The sequence below is a fragment of the Myxine glutinosa genome, chromosome 1 (assembly GCF_964187855.1).
Source record: "Myxine glutinosa chromosome 1, kmMyxGlut1.1, whole genome shotgun sequence".
NCBI classification, from domain to species: domain Eukaryota; kingdom Metazoa; phylum Chordata; class Myxini; order Myxiniformes; family Myxinidae; genus Myxine; species Myxine glutinosa.
The window spans coordinates 337843303-337867978 of record NC_136261.1 but is presented as its reverse complement, the minus strand read 5'-3'; the positions used below and the strand labels follow the sequence as shown (position 1 = coordinate 337867978).

Below are 24676 nucleotides of genomic sequence, written 5' to 3'. Positions count from 1 at the left end.
ACAAGTACAAAACTTCATCCGATCAAGATGAAATTTCTTGAGCATAATCTAGGAATAAATTAGTTTAGAAAAAACATAATGATGACGGCGACGGACACGTGATTCGGCCGCCATATTTGTTTTTTCACACAAAAGCCTTAATAACCACTGAAAATACATCCTGGCGAGGGTTTGCAATCTCTGATTGCTCTTTTTCTTGTTGCATTTGTGTTGCAGGTTGTGACCACAGTGCGGTCATTCTTGTTATGATCAAAAAGTAATGTGAAATCTGCTACAGAAGTGAAAATGTGTGAAGTCGGAGTTTAAAAAATAAATCGATGTGATATCGATCTGCAGTCGCCTAAATTTATGTTGCTATAGGATCAAATTATCATAGTGGTCCTAAGCATAACATCAATCAGAACTGAAGGAAGTGTGTAACCTCTGGTATTGTGTTGGGCAAGGGCCTGGCAGCATGCTTGAGCCCAAGTACAGCATCTGTGATGGATTGTGTCTCAATGGAAGCCAGAGAACTGCAGACAGATTTTGCTGCCTGGATGACACGATCCACATTTTTGAACTGTTCTCTCTGCAAATAAAATAACGAGTTCCAGAGGGTAGGGCAGTGGATTTAACAAAGGAGCGCACAAAGAAGAAACGATGCAACCATGCATGGAAAGCTGGTGCACAAAGCTTGCCAATATACCCACCAAATTCTTCAAAAAGCAGTCCACTTCACTGTGATACATATCCAGAAGCAGTGAGAGTGTCTGGCTGCAGGAAAAACATCGAAAAGAAAACAAAACAATATACGGTAATTGAATAAATACTTTCTTGAATTATGATCGAAAAGCAGATAATACAGTATACAGCAGCATTCAAAACCACAGCTAAGAAACAATAAGACAGAGCATTTAACAATGTAGAATTTTATAACAATGTATATACGTATATATAGAGTCTCACCAGGATACATAGATTGCAGTAGATCTGAGAATGTATGCTCTACAAAGATCATAAATAATAACGCATGCACACGCATGCGGTAGAAGAGAGTAAACAGTCAAAATGGGGGAAAAAGTGGAGGGGGGAGGGCTTCTGATGCTATAGATCCACAACATTGTTTTTTGGCTCAACTGGCTGTTAGTCCGGTGAGCTTATGCGTTCGGGCAGTGTCCATGGGTCAGTGAGTGAGTGAGTGAATGAGTCAGTGAGTCTGTAAACACTTCAGTCATTATCGCTTGAACCAAACACGATTTTGATGGAACCTGGCCACAAACCTCATGTCTGATGCCTAACGAAGGTGTATTGACAGAATCAAAATCTGCGCTCATCAAGGGGGACTACAGGGGTGTTGGTGTTTTTGAACCCCCACCCCTCCCCCCAAAATAGGTATTTGCTCCCTCCTCCGAAACTACACACACGATTTTGATGAAACATGGCCAAAAGCTTCATATCTGATGCATAACGAAGGTGTATTGACCGCATCAAAATTTGCGTTCATTAAGGGGGATTATGGGGTGGGGTTGGGGGTGCCTGACCTTCCCTCCTCCACTCCAAAATAAGTATGTGCTCTCTTCTCTTAACCGACAAACACGATTTCAATGAAACTTGATCACAACCTTCATCGCCCATGATGTACCAAAGTTTGTTCACGGCATTAAAAAATATCAGGGTCTGAGGGAGTTTGTTAGGGGGTTTGAGTGACTTGCTCCTGGTCCAGGTGAGCTTCAGGACTTGCGGTCCTATTTTTGCTTTTAAAAGCACGTAACTTCCTTTGCTATGTTCACAATTCTGACTGAAGTTTAAAGCGAACATTAATGGGTTGGCCTATTGCTTGAGAAACAAACGAAATATTGATTGCTGTAGAATAGCTTAATCTTTGCTGATATTGTTTTTTTTTCTCCTCTGCAGTCTAAGGTTTTCCAAATCATCAGTTAATGGTACAAGTACGAGCAAGTTGCCTGTGCCCATGCGGGATTCTAAACGGGGTAGGGATGGAGAAGGCAAAATGTAAATGGCATCTTTGGTCATCGAGCCGGCAAGCTGGGAGCACCAATTCACATTTATTGCCACATCTGATGCAAGTTAAATGCGCTAATGGTGGTGAGGTGCTCCATTTGAAACCGTTTGTTCGATATATGTTTACATTTTTCATACCTAGGGTTCGTAATAAAAATTTGTATTGGTGTCAAAGCCGGTGATCAATTGCAATTAATGCTTCAGTCACATTTGGCTCGGCGGCCGTAGGGTCTAAAAAATCTACGGCCACTAGCAATTATAGGGCGGCCGCAGTATTTCCACGGCCACACAATGTAGCAGTCACATATGTTTTTATTTTTCGGGTAGCCGCACGGGGTATTTAGAAATTGTGGAGACCGAAAACGTGGGGGTGCCATACGGTCTTTGATTTGATGTCGCACGGTGACCTTAGGGCGTCCCTGCAGCGGCCATATAATTTTCAAGGCAGACGCAAGGTAGCCTCAAGGTGCCCGCAAGGCGACCGCAGGGGGGCCCTAAGGCGAACGTGCGGCCAGACGGACGGTAACGAGTGGGTATATATACCAGTTCTTTTTCATATGTATAACAGCACTTACAGTTGTCATGGCTACGGCTTGTCGAATTGCTACGGCCACCCAAGAAATGAAAAAAGTTATAACTCCGCGCTATAATTCCACGGCGACCCCTACGGCCTGTAAAAGATAGCCATACGCCCTAGGGCCACCCTGAGGCCACCTCAGAAACTCTGCGGCCGCCGCACGTTTCTGTCAATTTAGGGGGGGTACGGCCGCCGTATCCTAGCTGTAGAGCAAATGTGACTGATGCTTAATAGTACAATTCCAGGGTTCCTTCCAAGATAGGCTTTCACATTTCCTGTGGGTTTTGTGGAGCAGTTTGCTTTGAGGTTCTCTCACCTCCTCTACCTCCAGAGGCCAATGACCTGCAAAAGCAGTGTCCAATCCTGTTATTCGTAAATACCAACGACGTCTCTTCATCACTTGAAAGGTAACTACCACTTTGCAGACAATTCCACAACACAAAGGATAATTCTTCACCTCGCCGCAAGGTAGGCTGTGGCAGCATCAATCTCAACTCAAGGAAATAAGCAATAAGGCAATTGTGCTGGTCCTCTTAAAACCTCAAAACATTTGTTACTTAATTTTTTGTGCGTATTGCAAACCGAACAGTATGCTTAAGTACAGGGAAAACTTTGTTTCGAAATATTCTGACCAGATGACTGACGTACTTGGTTACGGTGTGCTTGATAGGCTGGTCAAGTTGATGCATGTGCGCTTTCAGATCAACAGGAGCATTAAGGTCATCAGCCTGGAAAAAAACCGAATTTACATCAACCATTAACTAAACATGGGCCCACATCTAAAAGGTAATACATTGCTTGTGCCCTCCTATCCCAAGCATTCCCACTGTACACACAATTGATTCACGGTCATGCTCAACTCTAGCAAGTGTTACTTTGTCAGCATCATCGGAATAATAAAAAGCATATTAACTTGTGACCTTCTATTAAACAGATCAGAAGAAGCAGTTGACTGGCAACTTTTATTTTCTTTGGCTTATGTGTTTACCTGTCTATAAGTCAGATTGACAACACCAACCACCTTTAAAGGCCATTTTTCCGCGCAGAGCGGGGGTTGGCCTTTTTTAGGCACCGTGGTCCCCTTTTTGAAGCAATGTTTTATGGCCGGATGCCCTTCCTGCCGCCAACCCTGTTAGTCGCCTCTTGCGACACGCAGGGAATTACCAGTGAACTGGTACTCAATTTGCCGACCTCGGAAGGATGACAGGCTGAGCCAACCGCCCTGGCGTTAATTAAGCAATCGACCGGGATTTGAACCTAGGATCCTACGATCCCAAGCCGGCACCCTAACCGCTAAGCCAACACGAGGCTTGTCAGATTGACAACATCAATCAATTTATCAAAGCAAACATAGAAAATTATGAAATTTGGTAGCCAGGTTTTAACAGGGCATAGGGGCTGTCAGGATGGCCTATAGGTATGCAGATTCACCACAGCCGTCTGGTCTGGGTTGGAATCTCAGCTATAAACTGCCTTAATGGTATCTCGCAGGCAGAGCGAAGCATCAATATGTGTGTGCCATCCCTCAGATGGAATTTAAACTGGGCGTCCCGTCTGCCAGCATTAGTTGGTGGACATTAAAGATCCCATGGTGTCCTTTGTGAAGAGTAGGCGAGCTATCGCCGGCACCGTGAACAAATAAAAAGTTCCTGCCCGAACTACTTCGTCGAATGTCAAGGCCGGGTCACCCGTTCATGAAATATTTGGGCTATAAACTTCCCCCCAGCCAAACCCACAAGAACGTGGGAATTATTGTGGCCATTAAAGAAGGAAAAAGTACAAAACTAATTGTGTATTCTACTACTACGGCCTGGGTCCAATGGACACAGTGTGGAAGTGCAATCAGTTTTCCTACTTCTGCTATGAATTTTTTGAATTCTGTAATGAATTCTAATTTTGGACGAGAAGTCCAAAATTCACTTTTCCGAAACCAACTTGACCAATAAAATCTCTCAAACTGTTTTTAAGACAGTCTTTCTGAATAAGGATGCAGTCCATCAAACCGTTAAATCTCAACTTCTGGGTCCAATAAAACCAGTTGAAACACCATGGCATCATTTCTCCTGACTTTGTAATCATTGGATTCAGGTTATGATGGAAAGGGGATGCGTTTCACTGCTGATGATGTGCTTCAGCTCATTTTTGAGGAAAATCCGGATAGCAAGAATGATGTTCCGGACAGCAAGTACTCTCACCTGCTCCCAACTATCTGATGATGAAATATGAGTGAAGAAGCTGTCGCAACCAATGATGATGATAATGACGATGATGTTGAGATTATGGCAATGCTCAATGTAGGTAATGATTGTGCAGGTAAGAGTGTTGGGAACACATCCCGGGAGTAAAACATTGTAGCCAAGAACAGATGATCTGGCTATCTGCACCACAAGCAGGCACACAAGGACTGCCAAAGAGTTCAATATTTTAAAGCAGAACCCTGGACAACACACTCTGCCAACCCTGAGTGCCATTACATCCTATCATCCATCGTTTCTGGGCCAACATACTTTGCCAACCCTGAGTGTGATTCCATACTATCATCGTTTCTGGGCCAACAAGGTTTGCCAACCATGAGTGCGATTCAATCCTATCATTGTTTCTCATATTTTTCTGGACATGCCTGATCATGACCATATGCTAGTACCCAAACATCGGAAGCCAGTGTATATAAGAGAATAATGGCAGAATGATGTACTGTATATGCATGCCCTGGGTGTACATGCAGCAGTGAAAGTGACACAATGGAATTGACGATATTCAACAGACTTGTTGTTGTGTCAAAGTCAAAGAATGAGGGGATTGCTCAGATGTGGAGTCCTGAAGATGGTTGACCACTTTACAACAATATTACGAGTTGGGAACGTTTTCAAAATACCCGGAAGGTCCTTTGCTTTGATGATGCTGCCACGAGGCGACAACAATGGCCACCAGAAAATCTTCAACCAATATGGGATTTTGCTTTGAGACGTGAAATATCGTTTTCAGGGATGAATATTGGACACTGGACAGTGCACGGCGATTGAGGAGTAGCTTGTTATTTACAAAGTCAGCTATCTGCTTTGTTGGTACCAATACCAAACCTGGATATATAGACAGTATACAAACCACAAAAGTATAAAGCACAAGGAATACCCAGGTCAGTGGCAAGTTTCCGTTCAAACCCATATCCTATGATCCAGCTCTCTATGCCTTCTTAGCCCTCTCCAGCTCCTCTATGATTCACACATTCTTCCAGTAACCCCTCCTGGTTAAATTCCCAAAATCCAGGCTTTCTGGCCACCTGCATCCTTTTGTTCCTTTCCTCTCCTGCTTGTAGAACCACCTACCGGAAAAGCCCTGTGCCACGTTCCGGAAAAGCTCAGCCCCCATTTTTTCATGTTGAAGGCTCCAGGCACAGACTATATAGCCCTCATCGAGGCCAGGCCTTACACAAAGAGAAGAAAAGTGTATGATGAAAAGTGCATGATGTTTGTTTGTGAGAAAGAGAGATTAAAGACAGCCCAGTAGCTGTAGTTTGAGCGAGACAGAAAGTAAGACCAGCAATCCTGACACGGAGAGTGTGAGATGGTTCCGAGCACCACTTTATGGCTCCTAAGTTAGAACGGTAGTACCACACTGGGCGGTTGCTGTCTACAACCTTTTACCTAAAATTTTTGAAATATGGCCATTTAAAACCTGGTTAACCAGCCCTGGCAGAAATAATAAGACTGTTCAATCCCATTATTTCTTCCAGGGCTTCAAAGCAAGAGGTGAAGCACCATCTCATGTCATGTCATGTCATACCTGAGTCGTACCCGATATACTTTCCACCCACATTAACCCTACACAAACCAACACTCACACTTGCAAGTTACTAAGTTTCCTCCCCTTCCTTCTCTTCTATTTTCCCATTCATTCATTCCCTTGCTTGTTGTCCCCAAATGTGGCCCCACCGCCCATACACGCCTTTTTACTCCTCTCTCACTTCAACCTTCTATTGAGATTTTTAATCAAAAAGAGACAAAAAGACTAAATATTATGATTATTTCATGTTCTACAGAGTTACGGGACCTAAGATCTCCGCATATTTACCTTCGCAGCTAATTTTTATCCAACGTTCTTATCTTAAGTAATTCATGTGTACATGGTAATGTTAAGTATAGTGTTAAGAGTTAATGGTAATGTTAAGAGTGAAGTTTCAGCAAACTGGGCATGTGGAAAGTGAACATACCGTGCATGCTAGGTTGCTCCGTATAGCACTGCAGTGCAGCAGTTGGAGATGGATGTCCAAATCAAACTTGCGGCACAGCTGAATGTACTCATGGCTTCCCAGGCATTTGTTACTGTCATGACATGAATATAATTAAAAAGACAAAGGGAGGGGGGGTATAACACCTGCATTGATTAACATTATCTCGATTTACAATGAAACAGATGTTTAAAGCCAATCTCTCCTCCAAATGACTAAGCAGGAGGTTTTACATTACTGAAACACAGGACCATAACATTTATGACTGTTCAAACAAGAAACGACTCACATTTGCATTTCAAAGCTTATAATAGCAGGTGCTGAGCATAAAGTGAAGCAGTGTGATAAAACAAATATTCCCAGAAATAGGAAAAAGGCTCTCACTGCTGATCCTACTGAAGGTGCATTCACTCCACATTTTTTATTGTCGATACATATAAATCACACCGACCTTCGGATGTCCAAATGATTTACTGTTTGAAGAATAGGCTGAGTGATTAATCTTTCAAAGAGACTGGAAAAATCATCAATTTTATAATCTATAAAGAACTTTACCCAAGTATAATAACGAAAACACCGACACTCGCAGATTCGCAATTCGTGGTATAAAAAATGTGTACCGATTCCACTTTTGCAGCCCTTGTGTTCCAGCTAATCACAGTTTTTGCGGGCATAAAGCATCCCTCACAAACAATGAACCATCCCCCAGAAACAATGATCACAACCCAGCCTTCTTCCATCTTCCCACAATCCCCTTGGTGATAATCCCCTACCCACAATCCCCTGTGCGGGTCCATCTGCACAGCGTGTCTTGGGCCTAACTGTTTACAGTCATCCCTCGCTATATCGCGGTTCACTTTTCGCGGCTTCGGTACATCGCGGGTTTTTCTCGCTAGTATATGTAAAATTATATCGCGGATTTTTCGCTATATCGTGGGATTTTGCGGTATAAATGTATTTTTATATACTATTATTTTAAATATTTTTGTGGTAAAATAAGCATTTTCTAGCCTAAAAAATTAAAAAACGTAAAAAAATAAGAAAAATACAGTCATTAAAACATATTACAAGAAATAAAATACTGTACATAGTGTACAGTAGAAGGGTAGACAAAGAGACAAAGAGTCGTGCGTATGGAAAACGCAGATGCGGCAGCTTCCACTTGCGCTAGTTACCCACGTAATGGGTAACTGTAATGCTCTTTCTGGCTGTGCAGTACATTCATCATCGTCATCACCTTCATCGTCATCAGTACTGCACAGCTAATTCATCATCATCTTCATCACGCAAGTTGTAGTATTGAAGAGCCGGGGCTCTTGCTTGATACGGACGAAATGACGGGCAAGACACAAACTCGTCCGAGAAGATATTTATTCTCAAAACCAACTCGGGAACACTGAAAAGCCCGTTTATCGGGCTGCATTATAAAACACAACCAGAAACCGAAACCGAAAGCCATGCCTCTCAAGCGTGGCGTGCTTCGGCGGTCACGTGATCAACAGGTGTAGCTGATTATACCCTCACGCGCGGCACGCTTTGGCGGTCACGTGACCAGCCACTCTGACGCCGGGGATCCCCGCCGGTGACGTCACCGGCTGGAGCAAGGAGATTCTGATGCTGGTCTTGCTTGGGGAACCCATGGGTCGCTACAGTATCTTCAATGGTGAGTACCCATTAGAATTTTATATGTTGTTAAAATTACGTATGTTTAAGAGTGTAAAAAGTGTTTAAGAGTATAGGAAGTGTTTATAAGAGTATGGGAAAGGTTAATAAGAGTGTGAGAAAGGTTAATAAGAGTGTGGGAAAGGTTAATAAGAGTGTGGGGAGGGTCATAAAGCTTTAAAATATATATAAATAATAAAATTAAAATATGGTCGCTACTTCGCAGATTTTCGTCTATCGCGGGCGGTTCTGGAACGTAACCCCCGCGATAAACGAGGGATCACTGTATTCTTGTCCTGCGGCTTTGTCCCACTGTGATTCCTCGCGCTCGTGAACTTTTGTGCTTATTGTTTCAATTCAATAATGGGTCCTAATTGCTTGTAAGAGTAGTGCAGGAGATGCGTCTGCCTCGAAGAGGCAGAAAAAAGTGATGAGCTTGACCCAGGAAGTGGAGTTGCTTGACCTGTCCGACTAGCAAGGGGTGAGAGAGTGGCCTCTGTGGGCACATATAGTACGAATGAATCCACTGTCCGATACATAAAGAAAAATGAGGATTCTGACATCATCATAATCAGCATCATCACATCAAAAATAAATAAAAATTCTTTGCAGTACCTACTATTGTTGTTATTTTTATTTGCAAGCATCTTAATGAAACTGTAATTATGTGCATTAGTGTTCTTAAACTTTTTTATCTTAAATTTAAATGTTCTTAAATTTTCCCCTATGAATCACAAACTGCCATGAACGTAACCCCCTTTTTCCCATTGAAACAATGCCTCGACATTCGCGGCAGTTTTCAAGAACATATCCCCCGTGAATGTCAGAGTTTTACTATACAACAAAATGGCAGAAAAATTAAAAACAAAATCCAGTTTATTTATGCAACACTTTATTGGCTCATGCTTACTTTTGAAGTACCTCTTCCCGTCCACAAACTCTGAGCTTGTAATCTGTGATCTCCAGGACACTCAAATCATCGTGGGTGCAACACAGTGCCTGCAGGATGATGAGTTCAACCAATGAACTCACTGCAAACAAACGGAATCACAGGTAGGTTAGTATCAACAACTAGAATGTTGACCGTCCTAATACTGCTGCTGTACTCGCAGTTTAATACAATAATTGAGAAACTAATCACAGGTTTAACACAATAAATGATGATTATACAATGTCCAAAAAAAAAAGCCTGCATTAAAAAAGGGAAGAAAGGGGATAACCAAAATTTGAAGAGAACTTTGTGGATTTTCAGAAACTAGCAGAGACGAAGGAAAATAATTCAAAGAACTCATGTGATAAAAGCATGAACGATAAACAAGAAAAAATATTGGTTGGTGATCAGAATGCCCATGTCATGATGCCAGGATGGAAAACGAGTTTTTATAAGGATTGGAGATGGTTTGCATCAACAGAGAAATAAGAACAAAATTTCTCAACCAAATGTTAACAGGGGGTTACATGGGGAGGGACAGGAGGCGAGTTGTGCCAACGACTGAGGGGCGATGAGGGGATTGTGTCGATGATGGAGGAGCAAGGAGGGGTGGTAGCGATGACGGAGGAGCAAGGAGAGTGTCATGGCGATGACGGAGGGGCGAGGAGGGGCTCGTGTCAATGACAGATAGGGCCGAGGAGGGGGTCATGGCAACAACGAAGGGATGAGGAGGGCGTCATGTCAATGACATATAGGGCAAGGAGGGGTTGTGGTGACAATGGAGGGGCGAGGAGGGGTCGTTGTGATGATGCAGCGGATCGTGGCAACAACAGAGGGGTGAGGAGGGTGTCGTGCCGACGATGGAGGGCGAGCAGTGGGTCATGCCGAAGGACGAGTGAGGAGGGAGTTTTACTGGCAGCGTAGGGAGTCGTGCCATTTCTCATGTCATTACAACTCCAAATCTACCAATACCGACAGAAAGTAAAGCAAGATTTGAAATTTCTGCTTTTCCTATTAGATTAAATTAGAGAATGTAAAAGTTTACATTTTGAGCCGAGTGCAGGTGTAAGGGCAGAGTGCTGATTACGAGAACATAAAATGCTTGCATTCCAAAGCTTAATATGAATGTTAATTCATAATATTCATAATTAATATTCATATTCATAATATTCATAATGTTAATTCATAATTCATAATTCATTCATTCATTCATTCATTCCAAATCTTAATAGAGCTGAAAGGGAAATGGCATCAGGAGGAAATTTTTCCACTTCACAGGTTTCTCTGAGTGAAATTAATAAATGATGCAGAATATGAACACCAGTCGATAAAAACAAACATACAAATACAAATGTTAGATATAATACAAATACAAATATAAAGATAAATACAAAGATAGTCTGTTGGGAGCAGTTGGTGAGGTATGTGGATGGACAAAAGGATCACCGAGGCACTCGGAAACATGGTGGTGGGATGAAGTTAGAAAGAGGATTGACGAGAAGAGGAAGAAGTTCAAGGAGTGGCAGAAGGCAAAGGGTACGGGGCAGAAAAGGCAGAGCATGAAAATTATAAGGCAGCCAAGAAGGCTGCAAAGAAAGAGACAGCAAAGGCACAGGAGGCATGTAGGAAAATGTTCGGAGAACGCTTGGATTCGGAAGAGGGTCAGAGAGCGGTATTCAGGATTGCAAAGCAGATAGCGAAAGAGAGGTGTGATATGATGGGGGTGAGTTGCTTGAAGGATGAAGTGGGACAAATCGTTGTGGACCCAGATGGAATTAAAGGAAGATGGAAGAGATATATGGAAATGCTGTTGCATACAGAGAATGAATGGGATGGCAACATAAAGAGTAACCCAGTTTTAGGACCGGCAGGAAAGATAACTGAGAAGGAAGTTAAGGAAGCGATAAAATAATAAAAACCACCTTTAGAGGCCATTTTTCCCCGCAAAGCGGGGGTTGGCCTTTTTCGGGAACTGTGGTTGTTGTTGTTTTTTGGTCCCCCTTTTTGAAGCAATGTTTTACGGCCGGATGCTCTTCCTGACGCCAACCCTTTTTGCCGCCTTTAACGACAACCAGGGAATTACCAGTGAACTGGTACTCAATTAGCCGACCTCGGAAGGATGACAGGCTGAGTCAACCCCCCTGGCGTTAATTCAGCAATCGACCGGGATTCGAACCCAGGATCCTAGGATCCTAAGCCGGCACCCTAGCCGCTAGCCCAACACCAGGGATGAAGCGATAAAAGAATGAAGAGTAGAAAAAGCGGGAGGGCCGACTGGAGTTGTGGGAGATATGTTGAAGGCAGCGGAAAGTTGGGGTGTGAAGAGAATGACAGAGATCTGTAATCTGGTGGTGAAAGAAGGCCGCATTCCAGTGGATTGGGAACTGAGTACCCTCGTCCCTCCATACAAGGGAAAGGTGACCCTCTGGACTGTGGCTCGTATAGAGAGATAAAGTTATTAAAGCATGGAATGAAGGTATTGGAAAGGGTGTTGGAGAGGAGGATAAGGAATAAAGTGAAGATCGACGAAATGCAGTTTGGATGCAGTTTATGCCAGGAAGAGGAACGACAGACGCGCTTTTTATTGTAAGGAGTGGAGGAATGGTTGATCAGAGTAGTGATGGCAATGTACGAGAGCGCGCACACAACTGCATGGACAAAGGACGGGAACAGTGTTGAGTTTGAGGTGAAGGTGGGAGTGCATCAGGAGTCGGTACTAAGTCCACTACTATTTGTAGCTGTGATGGAGGTGATGGCTCAGAACGTAAAGGAGGGTTTACCGTGGGAGTTGTTGTTTGCAGATGATCTGGTGTTGATTGGGGAAAGTATGGATGGACTGAAGGAGAAAATGAACTAGTGGAAGGAATGTATGGAGGCGAGAGGTCTGAAGGTGAATATCTGAAATACAAAGGTGATGGCAAGTGGTAAAGCATGTGGTGAGGAGGAAAGAACTGGGAAGTGGCCGTGTGCTGTGTGCAGGAAGGGTGTCGGAGAGAATTCCATTCAATGTACTAAAGGTGGTACAATGTGCGCTGAGTGGGTTCATCAAAAATGTAGTGGTTTGAGAGGGTCATTAACCAGTGTGGCAGCTATATTCAAGTGCAAGGTGTGCACAGAGGGAGCTGCAGATGGAGGAAATGTTGAGTTGGATATTGGAGATGGTGTGAAGCTGGAAGGTGTGATAACATTTTGCTACCTAGGAGACATGCTGAATGGAGAAGGTGGATCAGACTTGGCAACAGTTGCTAGAGTGAGATGTGCATGGAAGTCCCGAAGTTTCAGGAACTGATTGGCGTGCTGACGAGGAGGGGAGTGTCATTGAAGCTGAAGGGAAAGGTATATGCTGCATGTGTGAGAAGTGTTATCATTTATGGGAGCGAGACATGGGTTATGAACGTAGAGCAGCAACGAAGGCTGGAAAGGGTTGAAATGCGAATGGTTCGATGGATGTGCGGAGTATCGTTGAGAGTGAGGAAGACAAATGATGATTTGCGAAAGATGATGGGAATATTGCCTGTGATTGATGCTGTGAAGAGGCACAGGTTGAGATGGTTTGGTCATGTATTGAGGAAGGATGAAAGTGACTGGTTGAGAAGAGTGATGGAAGTTAATGTAGAAGGAAGTAGAGGACGGGGAAGACCGAGAAAGACTTGGCTAAAGATGGTGGAAGAAGAAATGCGGGCAAGGGGGTTAACAAGGAGAGATGTAGAAAATAGGGCAAAATGGAGAAGATTGTCATGGGGCCCGCAAGGTGAACCCCCGCTCCAGCAGGGAAAATGACCTGTTGTGTTGTTGTTGTATACAAATACAAATGTATACAAATGTACCATCATAGGTCACAAGAGAAAGGGTAACAAAGAGGGCCTTGTTATGCAGCACGCAATAATGACAGAAAATGATACAAAAGGGAAATTGGGCAGAAGTTCTTAATGAGATTTCAGCAACAGGACCAGCTGCTATAGTGCTTTTACAATAGCAAATATAATGGAATGTTATTTTTTTTCCAAGCTGTACAATCCTGAGTGTTGATTCCACCAAAACCAAACAGGAGAAACTTAAAAATTGGGAAATCTGGGCAAAGACAATCATACAACTTGTAGTGAAGGAACAAAGGAAAAATAGTTCCTACACAGATTTATAAAATGGTCAGATGTGGGAAATATTGAGGGTGATAAGGCCTATAGGTGAATAGGGCTTAAGTTTGAGGAAGCAGAGCACCTTGGAAAGTGACCAAGCAATTTATACAATAATATCTCGTGAGACACCCACTCGTTTGAAAAACAAATATATTGCTCACTGCTTGCACCTCACTAATGTGGAGAATCCTCTGACTCATACCTGAGCTGAAACTCACACACATGATGCCTTAGTTCAAAATTTCATATTATGCAGGAAAATTGTGGCCTATTTCCTTCTCTGCCAAAGGGTCATGTTAGCAAACCAATAAACTGATATACTCCAGTCTTCACCTTGTTACCAAATGATTATCATCCTTTGCGAGACCTAATGTGCGTGTTGTGTTCCTCATGCCAACATACCGTCACAAGTGAACGTCACAGGCTGCTGATGTTCTTCAATCCTGATTGTGACTTTGACATTGACATTCTCTGCTGAAAGGTCCTTCTCCAAGAGCACTGGGCTGAGGACAAAGTTGTAGTTGGCATTCTGAGAGGTTTGGTGGTTTTGCTGCCGCAGTCTGCAATGGTAAATTAACAGCATCATAAACAAGACTGATCCAGGCCCTGGTTAGCCAGCTGCCATTGAATGCCAAGTCCGCACATCAAATTTAACAATCACTCAACAAATGAAGAAGCAGATAATAATGAACAAATATGCCAAAAATGTTGGAGTTAGGCAATGACGGATTGAAGTAGTAGCATTTCCACCCAAGAACTGTGTTGAAACAAAATTCGGACAAACCACACACGTACGTTTTCAACTACAAATAATGCTCAAAAACAAATGTTTAACAAATATTTTGGTCGCCAGAGCTGTTGAGGTTTTGTATAAGGAGGTCACAACTCGTGAAAGTTTTGAACAGAGAGCAGAAGATCAATGCACTGACAAAAAGAGCAAGAATTGCTTTGCAATACATGCCCCCCACCAACTTTGAGTTAAATATCAGCAAACACATCCCTTTATTTGGACGATGTATAACGCCGTGTTGTGTGCTGGAAAAAACAAACAACAAAAAACACTGATGGACATACATGAAGCAAAACATGTGTACGGCTTATGTGCCTTGATAATACATCGTGGTCATATACCTGGGATCATTCCAGTTTCACTGGGCCATGGAAGAACACCAGGCCTAAGGCCTGCCAATCTATGCTGCTTCATTTGGGGTGGAGTAAGGCCAGCTATCCAGCCAATAGGTGTAAAGCAGCGGGGTGGAGTTAGGGCAGCTGAAAACTGACCCATGTATAATATGTGATATTTTCCAAGTTCAAAAAGGGCATAACTCTGTGGAAAATTGGCGAAATGCCCCCGAAACCCAAACTTCTTCTGTAACTTATAATAAAGCCATGTACCAAGTTTCAGTTGAATATGTTAAAGGATAAAGGGGGAAAAGTGCAGAAAACCAGAGGTGGGACGGACGGACGGACGGACAGACAGATGGAGAGCAAATCTGTTGTCCCCTCCGGGTTGGATAGAAAACAACATTCAACTGAAATCAAGTTGTTCCTCGATCACCAATCCCTGTTGTTGGCTTAGCGGTTGGGGTGCCGGCTTGGGATCCAAAGATCCTGGGTTTGAATCCTGGTCGATCGCTAAATTAACACCAGGGGGTGGTTGACTCAGCCCGTCATCCTTCCGAGGTCGGCAAATTGAGTACCAGTTTGCTGGGATGAATGATCACGGTGTGTACCCCGATTTAGAATAGGTACACCGTATCCCTGCACATCGTAAAAGGCGACCAAGGGTTGGCGTCAGGAAGGGCATCCGGCCATAAAAACATTGCCTCAAACAGGGAACCATGATTGTCATGGGGCCCGCAAGGCTAACCCCCGCTCTAGCGGGGAAAATGGCCTTAAAACGATCATTCATATTGTAACGAATTTGAGAAGTGTAACGGTTTTGAGAAGTGTAACAATTTTGGAGAAAGTGTAACAAATGTGAAAAGTATGGTTTTGTTGTGTGTAACACCCTCGTAATGTAAATAATGGTCGCAGCCGTCCTCCTAGTTAATTCCATGAAACTTACACACAGGCCACGATATATCTTTTTAAATAGTTTATTTCCTTATTCTATGTAGGCTAAATATGTGTTTCCCACTAGATTGACTCTGCATTGCATCAAACGAAATAAAGCGTAGGCCCCTCCGATGATCCATGGCAGCTCAAGTGCCAGGGATTCCCCCACTTGAGCTTTGACAACAACCGTTTATTGCAGTACTGAACTGCTGTGCAACGTGACGGCGCCTTACCTGCAGCTGCTGACCGGTTTTCGCCATTTGCGGCCATTACGAACAAGGGGAGTGGCTAGAGAAGACGGGTCGCCCCCCTCGTCATAGGGGGGAGGAGTAAGTCGGCCCCGCTCATCCAACCCAGAACAAGGGGTTTGGCTAAGAGAGGGCGGAGCGGGAACCCCCGAGAAAGTGCGCGAAGGTTCGGTGAGGAAACCAATATAAGCCGCCGCGGGACGCACTCCACCCTCTTGCTCTGACCCCGTTCTCTTGCTCTGACCCCGTCCTCTTGCTTGCTGTCGCTCGTTGTTGCTGGGGAGAAGGAAGACGCCTGAACGAGCAGGTGTGTGCGAGCCATCGTGCGACCAGCTGCGCTGCAGCTAAGGGGGCAGCTAAGGGGCCGCAGGCCACGAAAAGGACGCGCCAGGCAGCAATCCACGCTGGACCCTCCATTGCCTCCCAAAAACAACCATCCATCCTCAAGCCATACCTGCCTGCAATATCCCCCGTGTAAGTGTGAACGTCGTCTGTCCTAATCGTTGTCCTGGGGTTAAGTAAATTGACTAGTATAAGCTAACGATTCACTGTGTGACTGCTTCTTCCATCCATTGCTTGTAAATAACTTTGATCGCTCCTTCTTTTTGCTTGTGTGTATAATAAATCCTGTTATTCCTCCGTACTCTGTCTTCTTCTCTCTTCCTTCTCTTTCGGTCGCTTTAGAGGTTTCCAAATTGAATATCTGTGGTGCGATCTGGTCAACGTTGGGGGAGTCGGGCCAATCGGGGATCCTGTAACGGTCGCGGTTGACCATCCGCTCGGCCCATAATAACATCGTAACCGCGTCCGTAACAATTGGTGTCAGGAGTGGGATACGAGGCCCGAACCAAATTTTTAAAACGAGTAGAAAAAAAAATTTTGGTCAAAATTACGAGCTGCCGAAATTTTGTTTTATAAAACCCGAATTTTGAGATCGCGCCATGGACAATCAAGGCGATCGGATGTCGGTGGGGGAGATAGACGGGTTAGGGGTAACCCAGGATCAGAGGGGAGAAATGGAGGAGAGAAATAAGGAGGTGGTTGAGGGAGTATCAGGCGCACAAAATGGCGCTCTCGCGCACGTGGTTGAAGAGGCACAAAATGGCGCCTTGCACATGGCGGCGAGAGCCGCGCCCTCTGTACCAACGGGTGAAGTCATGCAATCATTTATGGCTGGAATGGCGGCCCTTATGGCCGAGATGAGGGAGCAAGTCAAAAAGGACTGGGGAAACCAAATTAAAGAAATAACTGAGGGAATGGCGAGGGACAGAGTCGCATATGAGGTAAGGGAAGCGGAGAGGGACAGAGACCGCAGGTTGGGCGAAAGGGTCCCAGGGGTGCACGACGAGGTAAAGCGGGGCGAGAAGCGCTGGTTGGGCGAAGTGAAGAAAAGCGCGGGTAAAATGACGGAGGTAGAAATCGCGACCCGGGGTATGGGGCAGCCGGCGACCGCTGAAGTAGAGGGAATTTTAATAAAGCCAGCGGTCGAAAAAGCAAAAGTAGTGGGTATAGTTAAAATTGAAGAGACGACGGAGGTAACCCAGGAATTGAAGGGAGAAATGGAAACTGTACAAAGTCCGTGCTCACATCACGATGCTGTGCTTAACCTGAATGGAAGTTTGCAGGTGCGCGTGGAGAAAAGGATCCCCCAGGTGAGTCGTGCTGTGTATTGTGCGGGGAGATTTTGTAGAAGGATGTTTGACGACAAAAGAAATTCCGCGCGCTTGGGATCGAGGAGGCATCCGGGCGTTGGTGAAGGGTCCCGTGTGAGTGGAAATGGCACGCGTGGGAGGAAAAAGTGTGCGTCGGCGAGTGGGTGTGTTATAAAGTGTGGGAGGGAAACCGAGTGCGAGCGAGAATACACGTCGGGGTGTACGGAGTGTGACACGGAGAGTAAGGTGGTGGTGGAACGTGTGCGAGGAAGCACACCTGAGTTGGTGGTAGCGCGAGTGTGGGAGAGCCCATGTGAGCGCGTTAGTGGGTGGATGCAAGAGTGCACGCCCATGGTGAGTGGTACGGAGTATGTACCAAGGGAGAGTGCGCAAGACGGTGCGTGAGGTGTGTTAAGGGAGTGTGCGAACAACGAGTGTGCACGAGAGGTGTGGTGTGTAACAGGGAGTACGTTGGTGGAATGTACGGACGGCGTTGGAACGCCGGGTTTGGTGAGGGTGAAAGGGGTAGCGTATGCGTGTGAGCATGCAGGTGAAGCATCGACGGTAACCGGGTTAGCGGTTAGAGCGACGGATAGCCGATGCGGGCACTCAGTGCGAGGAGCCCTTTGTTGGATGCGAGGCCCGGCGCGGATCGAAGCTGCGTCGTTTCTCTTCGAAGCGTCGTTGCCGATTCGGGCTTGGCCCCGCCCCGCACGGTCGAGTCCGGGCCTTGGCGGGCGAGGCGACCGGTCCGGTTCAAGGGCGAGTGGGAGGAAGCGGAACGGTGCCCCCTCGTTGGGACGGGGTTCCGACCGGGGGAGATTGAGCCATCGGGCCCGGGACCGCAAGGTACCGCGCCGAGATGGTGCGTGGAACCTCGGCCCAACCAAACCACCTCCCTTGAACCGAAAGCCGGACGGATTCAACCTGCAGGCAACCAAACCACCCGAATTCATTGCTCGGCTTTACGAACCGAGTTTAATGATGTCACGACGCACCGAGGCTAGGATATAGTGGACTGTGATGATGGTGATAGTGATAGTGATAGTGATTTGATACGAAATTTATAATAGTGGGTAGAATTGGCAGTAAATGGAAAATTTTTGAATTGGTTGGAATTTGGACGAGCAAAATTGATAGTGGGACCTCCCCGATGTTGGTGGGATGGGCAATCCACCATCCCTCACGGCGAGGGGGGGCAAATGCGCTATAGATTATGGGGTGTATGGCAGTGAAAACTAGCCCGGGTGGGTTAGGATATTGTGTGTAGGGCCCTAGAAGAGGACATTAGGTAACGTTAAGATTAGTTAGTGACAATGACACCTGTAGTGGGGACGCAGGTAGAGTAGAGTGGATGATAATGACGAGGGAGCGCAATAGTTTAAAGGGGTGACTGGGAAGCGCAAGTTTCAGAGGGGAGTAGTTAGATGAGATGATGCCGTGTGGTTGAGGATTGAACAGGTGTGATTGCACAGGTGTGCAACTGAACAGGTGTGTGGAGCAGTGTATGAGTGAGTGAAGGTGATTGTGTATTGTGCTGACCCAATGGTCCAGGAAGAGGAGGAGGGTGCAGGTGGCACCAGGTGTGAGTGCACAGGTGTGCAACAACAGGTATGGAGAATGGTAGTGTGGAATAAATGGAGTATTGGAATGGATGGTCGTGGAGTGAGCATGGTGGAAACAATGGAGTGGAGTGGATGGTGCGAAGGTGTGAATGGGGGAAGAGTAGACCCCCATCACGAATACCCGGGGCGGGTAGTGTAAGTGTTAGGTAGAGGGTATAGGTAAATTGTGGTTGGATATTGGCATCTGTGGTGCGGGTGGAAGAATGGTGATTGGATGGGTGCATTAGTGTTGTGGAAATGGCTGGGCGTGTAGCCTGTTAGTGTGTGTAGTTGGTTTGGGCACTCCACCACTGTGAGGATGTCGGCCAGGTGAGGCCGCAGGTGGGCTCTGGGAGCCGGTAGTTGTTGTGGATGGGGCCCGAGGATCCGGAGGACGGACCCGGGTAGCCCAGTGCCAGAGGGCACCAAGGGGTGACAGAGCCAGGAGGGGCCTTCCCCAGTTAGTTAGGTTAGGGTGAGGAGCAGGTAAGCTCAGGAGGCAACTGCAGTGGTGGAGGTGTGCAGGTGGGTAGACCTGCTGGGAGAGCTACACGTCACAGCCCAGAAATTGTGCAAGGGCACCGGGAGATGAATCGGGGGAGTGAGACCCCAAATTGAGAAGCACCACAGTTTGGTCAATGGGAATTGGTTTTTAGAACCCATAGTGTAAGTTGGCCAATGGATTGGCAGGGAAAGACCCTGGGTAGTGTAAAGTGTGTTAAAGTCATTTAGAGGATAGTTAGGATTGGAGTCTCCTCGCACCATCTGCATCCACTCACCTGAGGTGACAGGTACTCCGCACCATGCCATGTTTAATTATTTTTGATGCAAATGTTTTGGATTGTGAGACGCATCATGACGTGGGTGTGACATTGTGCTTGATGTTCCATCTCTTCCTCCTTTTGAGGATTGATGATGAATTGATGATGGCAAATGTTGGATAGTGGGATTGTAGAGACGAATTTGGTATGGGAAATATGGGAAGACGTGACGATAGCGACGAATTTGTAAATGTGTAGATTTTGTTCATATGGGGTAAGGGCAAGGGTAGTGTAGGTGACAGGGGGGGTGACGTACGGTAGAGACGAGCTTTTCTCACTTCGCTCTCCGTACGCACTTCACCCTGCATTGCCTTTATTGACGTGTACCCTTGTGACCTTACCCTTCGCTCATTTGTCTTCCCCCCTTTTGTCTCCCACTTGAGGACCTGTGCGCCATTGGGCGCCGAGGGGAGCGTGCGTGAGATGGGCATTGTGCGCACGAGATTCTCAGAACCAGCATGCATTGCGTTGATGTACCACTTTATGGACCGCTGTTCTGCGGCCAAGTACCACTTGATGGACCCCAGGTTCTGGGGCAGGGCACCTCTGTTGGAGACCGGCCATAGTGGCCAGGGAATCTTGCTTGCGGACCTCGGTAAGGCGGCACCTATGCCAAACAGGTGGACCACCCTTAGTTGGCCCCTGCGGCCCTAAATAAAAATGAACACAAGTTGTGCTTTTTATTATTTCCAAGTAGGCCGCATGAAGCCAGAAGACGTCGGGAAGAACATCGGCCCAGCAGAGAAAGAGAAGACCACCACCAGTTGTTTTGTTGTGTTTATTATGAACCGTGGTGACTGTGCACCGAGTGGTGCTTCTGGTGCTTTTGGTGCTTTTGTGGTGCTTTTGGGTGCTTTGGTGGTATTGGTACTGGTGCATCGATGCAATGCGTGTTGTCTCCTCCCTCCCAACAGGAATTTCTTTTTCTTGTTCCCTAAAAAGAAAAAAAAAACACAGGTCCTGGGTTGCGTTGTAAAAAAGAAATAACGTCACTGTAAATAATGCTCCCCACCGTAAATGTATAGTTTGAGAACAATTCCGTAATTCGGTTAGCTGTGGGCTTGAGTCTGTTAGACAGGGTGCAATGCAATAGGGGGACATACTTATTTGTGTTTTAAGATTGTCACACTCAGGGTCAGGTTAATTGTAGAGGGAATTACACCTACGTGTCACACTAAGTTAAAGTTTTGTAGGCCCGAGGATGGGCCTGAAGAAAGGAGGGTGCAGTGTAACGAATTTGAGAAGTGTAACGGTTTTGAGAAGTGTAACAATTTTGGAGAAAGTGTAACGAATGTGAAAAGTATGGTTTTGTTGTGTGTAACACCCTCATAATGTAAATAATGGTCGCAGCCGTCCTCCTAGTTAATTCCATGAAACTTACACACAGGCCACGATATATCTTTTTAAATAGTTTATTTCCTTATTCTATGTAGGCTAAATATGTGTTTCCCACTAGATTGACTCTGCATTGTATCAAACGAAATAAAGCGTAGGCCCCTCCGATGATCCATGGCAGCTCAAGTGCCAGGGATTCCCCCACTTGAGCTTTGACAACAACCGTTTATTGCAGTACTGAACTGCTGTGCAACGTGACGGCGCCTTACCTGCAGCTGCTGACCGGTTTTCGCCATTTGCGGCCATTACGAACAAGGGGAGTGGCTAGAGAAGACGGGTCGCCCCCCTCGTCATAGGGGGGAGGAGTAAGTCGGCCCCGCTCATCCAACCCAGAACAAGGGGTTTGGCTAAGAGAGGGCGGAGCGGGAACCCCCGAGAAAGTGCGCGAAGGTTCGGTGAGGAAACCAATATAAGCCGCCACGGGACGCACTCCACCCTCTTGCTCTGACCCCGTTCTCTTGCTCTGACCCCGTCCTCTTGCTTGCTGTCGCTCGTTGTTGCTGGGGAGAAGGAAGACGCCTGAACGAGCAGGTGTGTGCGAGCCATCGTGCGACCAGCTGCGCTGCAGCTAAGGGGGCAGCTAAGGGGCCGCAGGCCACGAAAAGGACGCGCCAGGCAGCAATCCATGCTGGACCCTCCATTGCCTCCCAAAAACAACCATCCATCCTCAAGCCATACCTGCCTGCAATATCCCCCGTGTAAGTGTGAACGTCGTCTGTCCTAATCGTTGTCCTGGGGTTAAGTAAATTGACTAGTATAAGCTAACGATTCACTGTGTGACTGCTTCTTCCATCCATTGCTTGTAAATAACTTTGATCGCTCCTTCTTTTTGCTTGTGTGTATAATAAATCCTGTTATTCCTCCGTACTCTGTCTTCTTCTCTCTTCCTTCTCTTTCGGTCGCTTTAGAGGTTTCCAAATTGAATATCTGTGGTGCGATCTGGTCAACGTTGGGGGAGTCGGGCCAATCGGGGATCCTGTAACGGTCGCGGTTGACCATCCGCTCGGCCCATAATAACATCTTAACCGCGTCCGTAACAATATATATATTCATCATAAACTGATGTTTGCAGACAGAAAGTGAACCAATTATATAATCCCGCTTTTCACTTTGCGTGCGTGGGGTAATCACCTATATAGCTAAGCTTTAGTGCAGCCACTGTTCAAGATTGCAAAATTAGATTTGCCACACATCTCACAAACACATCAATCCCAAATAAACCGCAGGAAACTGGGGAAGGTGGCAAGCACAATGCAAGCCTGCCGCGTGTTTGAAACATTGGGAACAAATAGAACACCGAAAGTACAAAAAGCACGACCGCCATGTTTCACCTGCTAACCACCTCACAGAATGCAGCAACCTCTTCATCACTTCCTTCCAACATGGTGAAAGCATCTTGTCTAGCAGATGGTTGGACATGGATTGGTAGCTGGATAAACAAGAATGATATTTACATGCATAATATGTCGGCAGTAAATTTTTTGTTTCATATGAGCCATGAACAAATGTATGCAGATGAGAGGAGGCATGGGACAAATTTAAATTAATAGTTGATAAAATGGACGAACAAGTAGCATGGAGAAAAGTAAGGAGTTGATAAGAAGATACGAGAAAAGGCAAAGAATATTGGAATTAGATTGAAAGGAGAAGAAATTGGATTAAATCAATAAATGAACAAATACTTTTGCCTATGTAATATGTATATGGCCTGAATATACATTTATACAAATTTAAATTTCACAATTATTGCCAGGGTTCATCTTATCTGCTCAATTCCTGATGCTTTTGCACAAGAAACTTGCGGCATTCATTTCATTCTTTCGTGACATGCATCTCCTGAAGACAAGAGCCAGTAATAAATGGGTGGAATGATGTTTTCTTCTTCTCCTCCTCTTCCCTATATATGGGGTGAGGTCCAATGGTACCGAACTCCTACCCTGCTTTGACCACGATATTCCTCCACTCCCCTCTCTCCTCACCCAAATCTCTCCACTCTCCAACCACCCCACCTTACTGATATCCCTCTTCACACAATCCTCCGTCTCAACTGCAGTCTACCTCTTTTCCTCTGACCTAGCTCCTTCAAACTATCCACTCTATTTGCCATTCTTTCTTCCCCCATCCACACCAAGTGTCCAGCCCATCTCAGCCGGCATTTCACCAATCTTCCCGTCAAGCTCATCTGCACACCAATCTCCTTCCTTAGTTCATCCATCCCACTTCAATCCACCCTCTTCACTCCTACAATCCCCCAGACCCAGTTGTTCTCGCAAACCTGCATCCTTTGTTGTTGTTGTCTCTGTCAGTGCCACTATCTCCAGACCGTAAAGGCAGGCCAGCGTTACACACGACATCGGAACCTTCCCTTTCAGTCTCCTTGAAATATTTCTGACTGCCATTACACCGTCCACCCTCGTCCACGCATTCGCACCCACCTGAATCCCCCTAAATACCTCTGCCTCTGACTTACCATCCCCGGTCACTGTTCCTCCCAGATACTCAATCCTATTTCCTTGTCTGATCTCCTTCCCCTCTAACCTGATATTCATTTATTTCCTCTGCTACCCAACCCACATCACCTCAATCTTCTGTGTGACTTGCCAATGCTTCCCAAATACCTTCTTACACTCCCCCAGTACTTCCTACATCTCCCGCCTACTCCCTACCACAATAGCCAGAGCATCCAGACAGCATCCTTCCCATACTACCCCTCATGTTCACCTTCCTGCTTACCAGCTCCATCACCATAATAAACACATGATAAAAAATGATATCACCAGCTAAACACACATCACCATGATAAAAATGCAAAAAGAAAATAAAAATAAAAAGTTAGTTTTATATCAAAAACATTGTTGCACAAGTTCTGTTTCATTAGTATTTTGATGAACAGCCCGCTTTCAAAATCCAAGCTGAAAACGGCATCATGACTCAGTGTGGTTGGCACCTTTTTGAGAGTGGTCTGAGTGCGCCCTGTGGGAAGTCTCAATCCCTGAACTGCACACGACTTTTAAAAAAACAATCTGAATTTTGACATCCTGAAGGTACACCACAACATAGTCACAGGTGTGTCAACAGTGAAGACTATACAAGAAAACAGACAGGTAGTACGTTTTCTTTGACATGAACTTTGACGTTGACATGACATGAACTATTGGATTATTTTTTTCCTGTTCAAACTATAAATTAATGAAACAAAAAAGACGTATGGATGCCACTTGCATGACACTATACCCAACTTCCTTTGACTTTTCTGCAATGACATCCCTACCTCCTTTGGACTTTTTCAAATGCATCTTATGTGTATATATGTATTATGTATTATGTGTATGTATTATGTGTATGTATTATGTGTATGTATTA

At 45.5% G+C, this 24676-nt stretch overlaps 1 protein-coding gene across 4 annotated transcripts in view; it reads right to left on the bottom strand.

The window, feature by feature from the left end:
• LOC137416603 (phosphatidylinositol 4-phosphate 3-kinase C2 domain-containing subunit alpha) overlaps positions 1-24676 on the bottom strand; it is a 146874-nt gene that overhangs the window by 86038 nt on the left and 36160 nt on the right. For all 4 annotated transcript variants that reach the window (XR_013621791.1, XM_078769815.1, XM_078769814.1 and 1 more), the window contains 7 exons: positions 22645-22742; positions 13938-14095; positions 9379-9499; positions 6789-6900; positions 3227-3306; positions 690-753; positions 422-568 (listed from right to left, as the gene is read on the bottom strand). Coding sequence is in view for 3 of the 4 variants with exons in the window: in XM_078769815.1 (XP_078625941.1) it covers positions 422-568; positions 690-753; positions 3227-3306; positions 6789-6900; positions 9379-9499; positions 13938-14095; positions 22645-22742 (780 nt within the window). In the remaining variant the exon portion in view is untranslated. The remainder of the gene's footprint in view (positions 1-421; positions 569-689; positions 754-3226; positions 3307-6788; positions 6901-9378; positions 9500-13937; positions 14096-22644; positions 22743-24676) is intronic.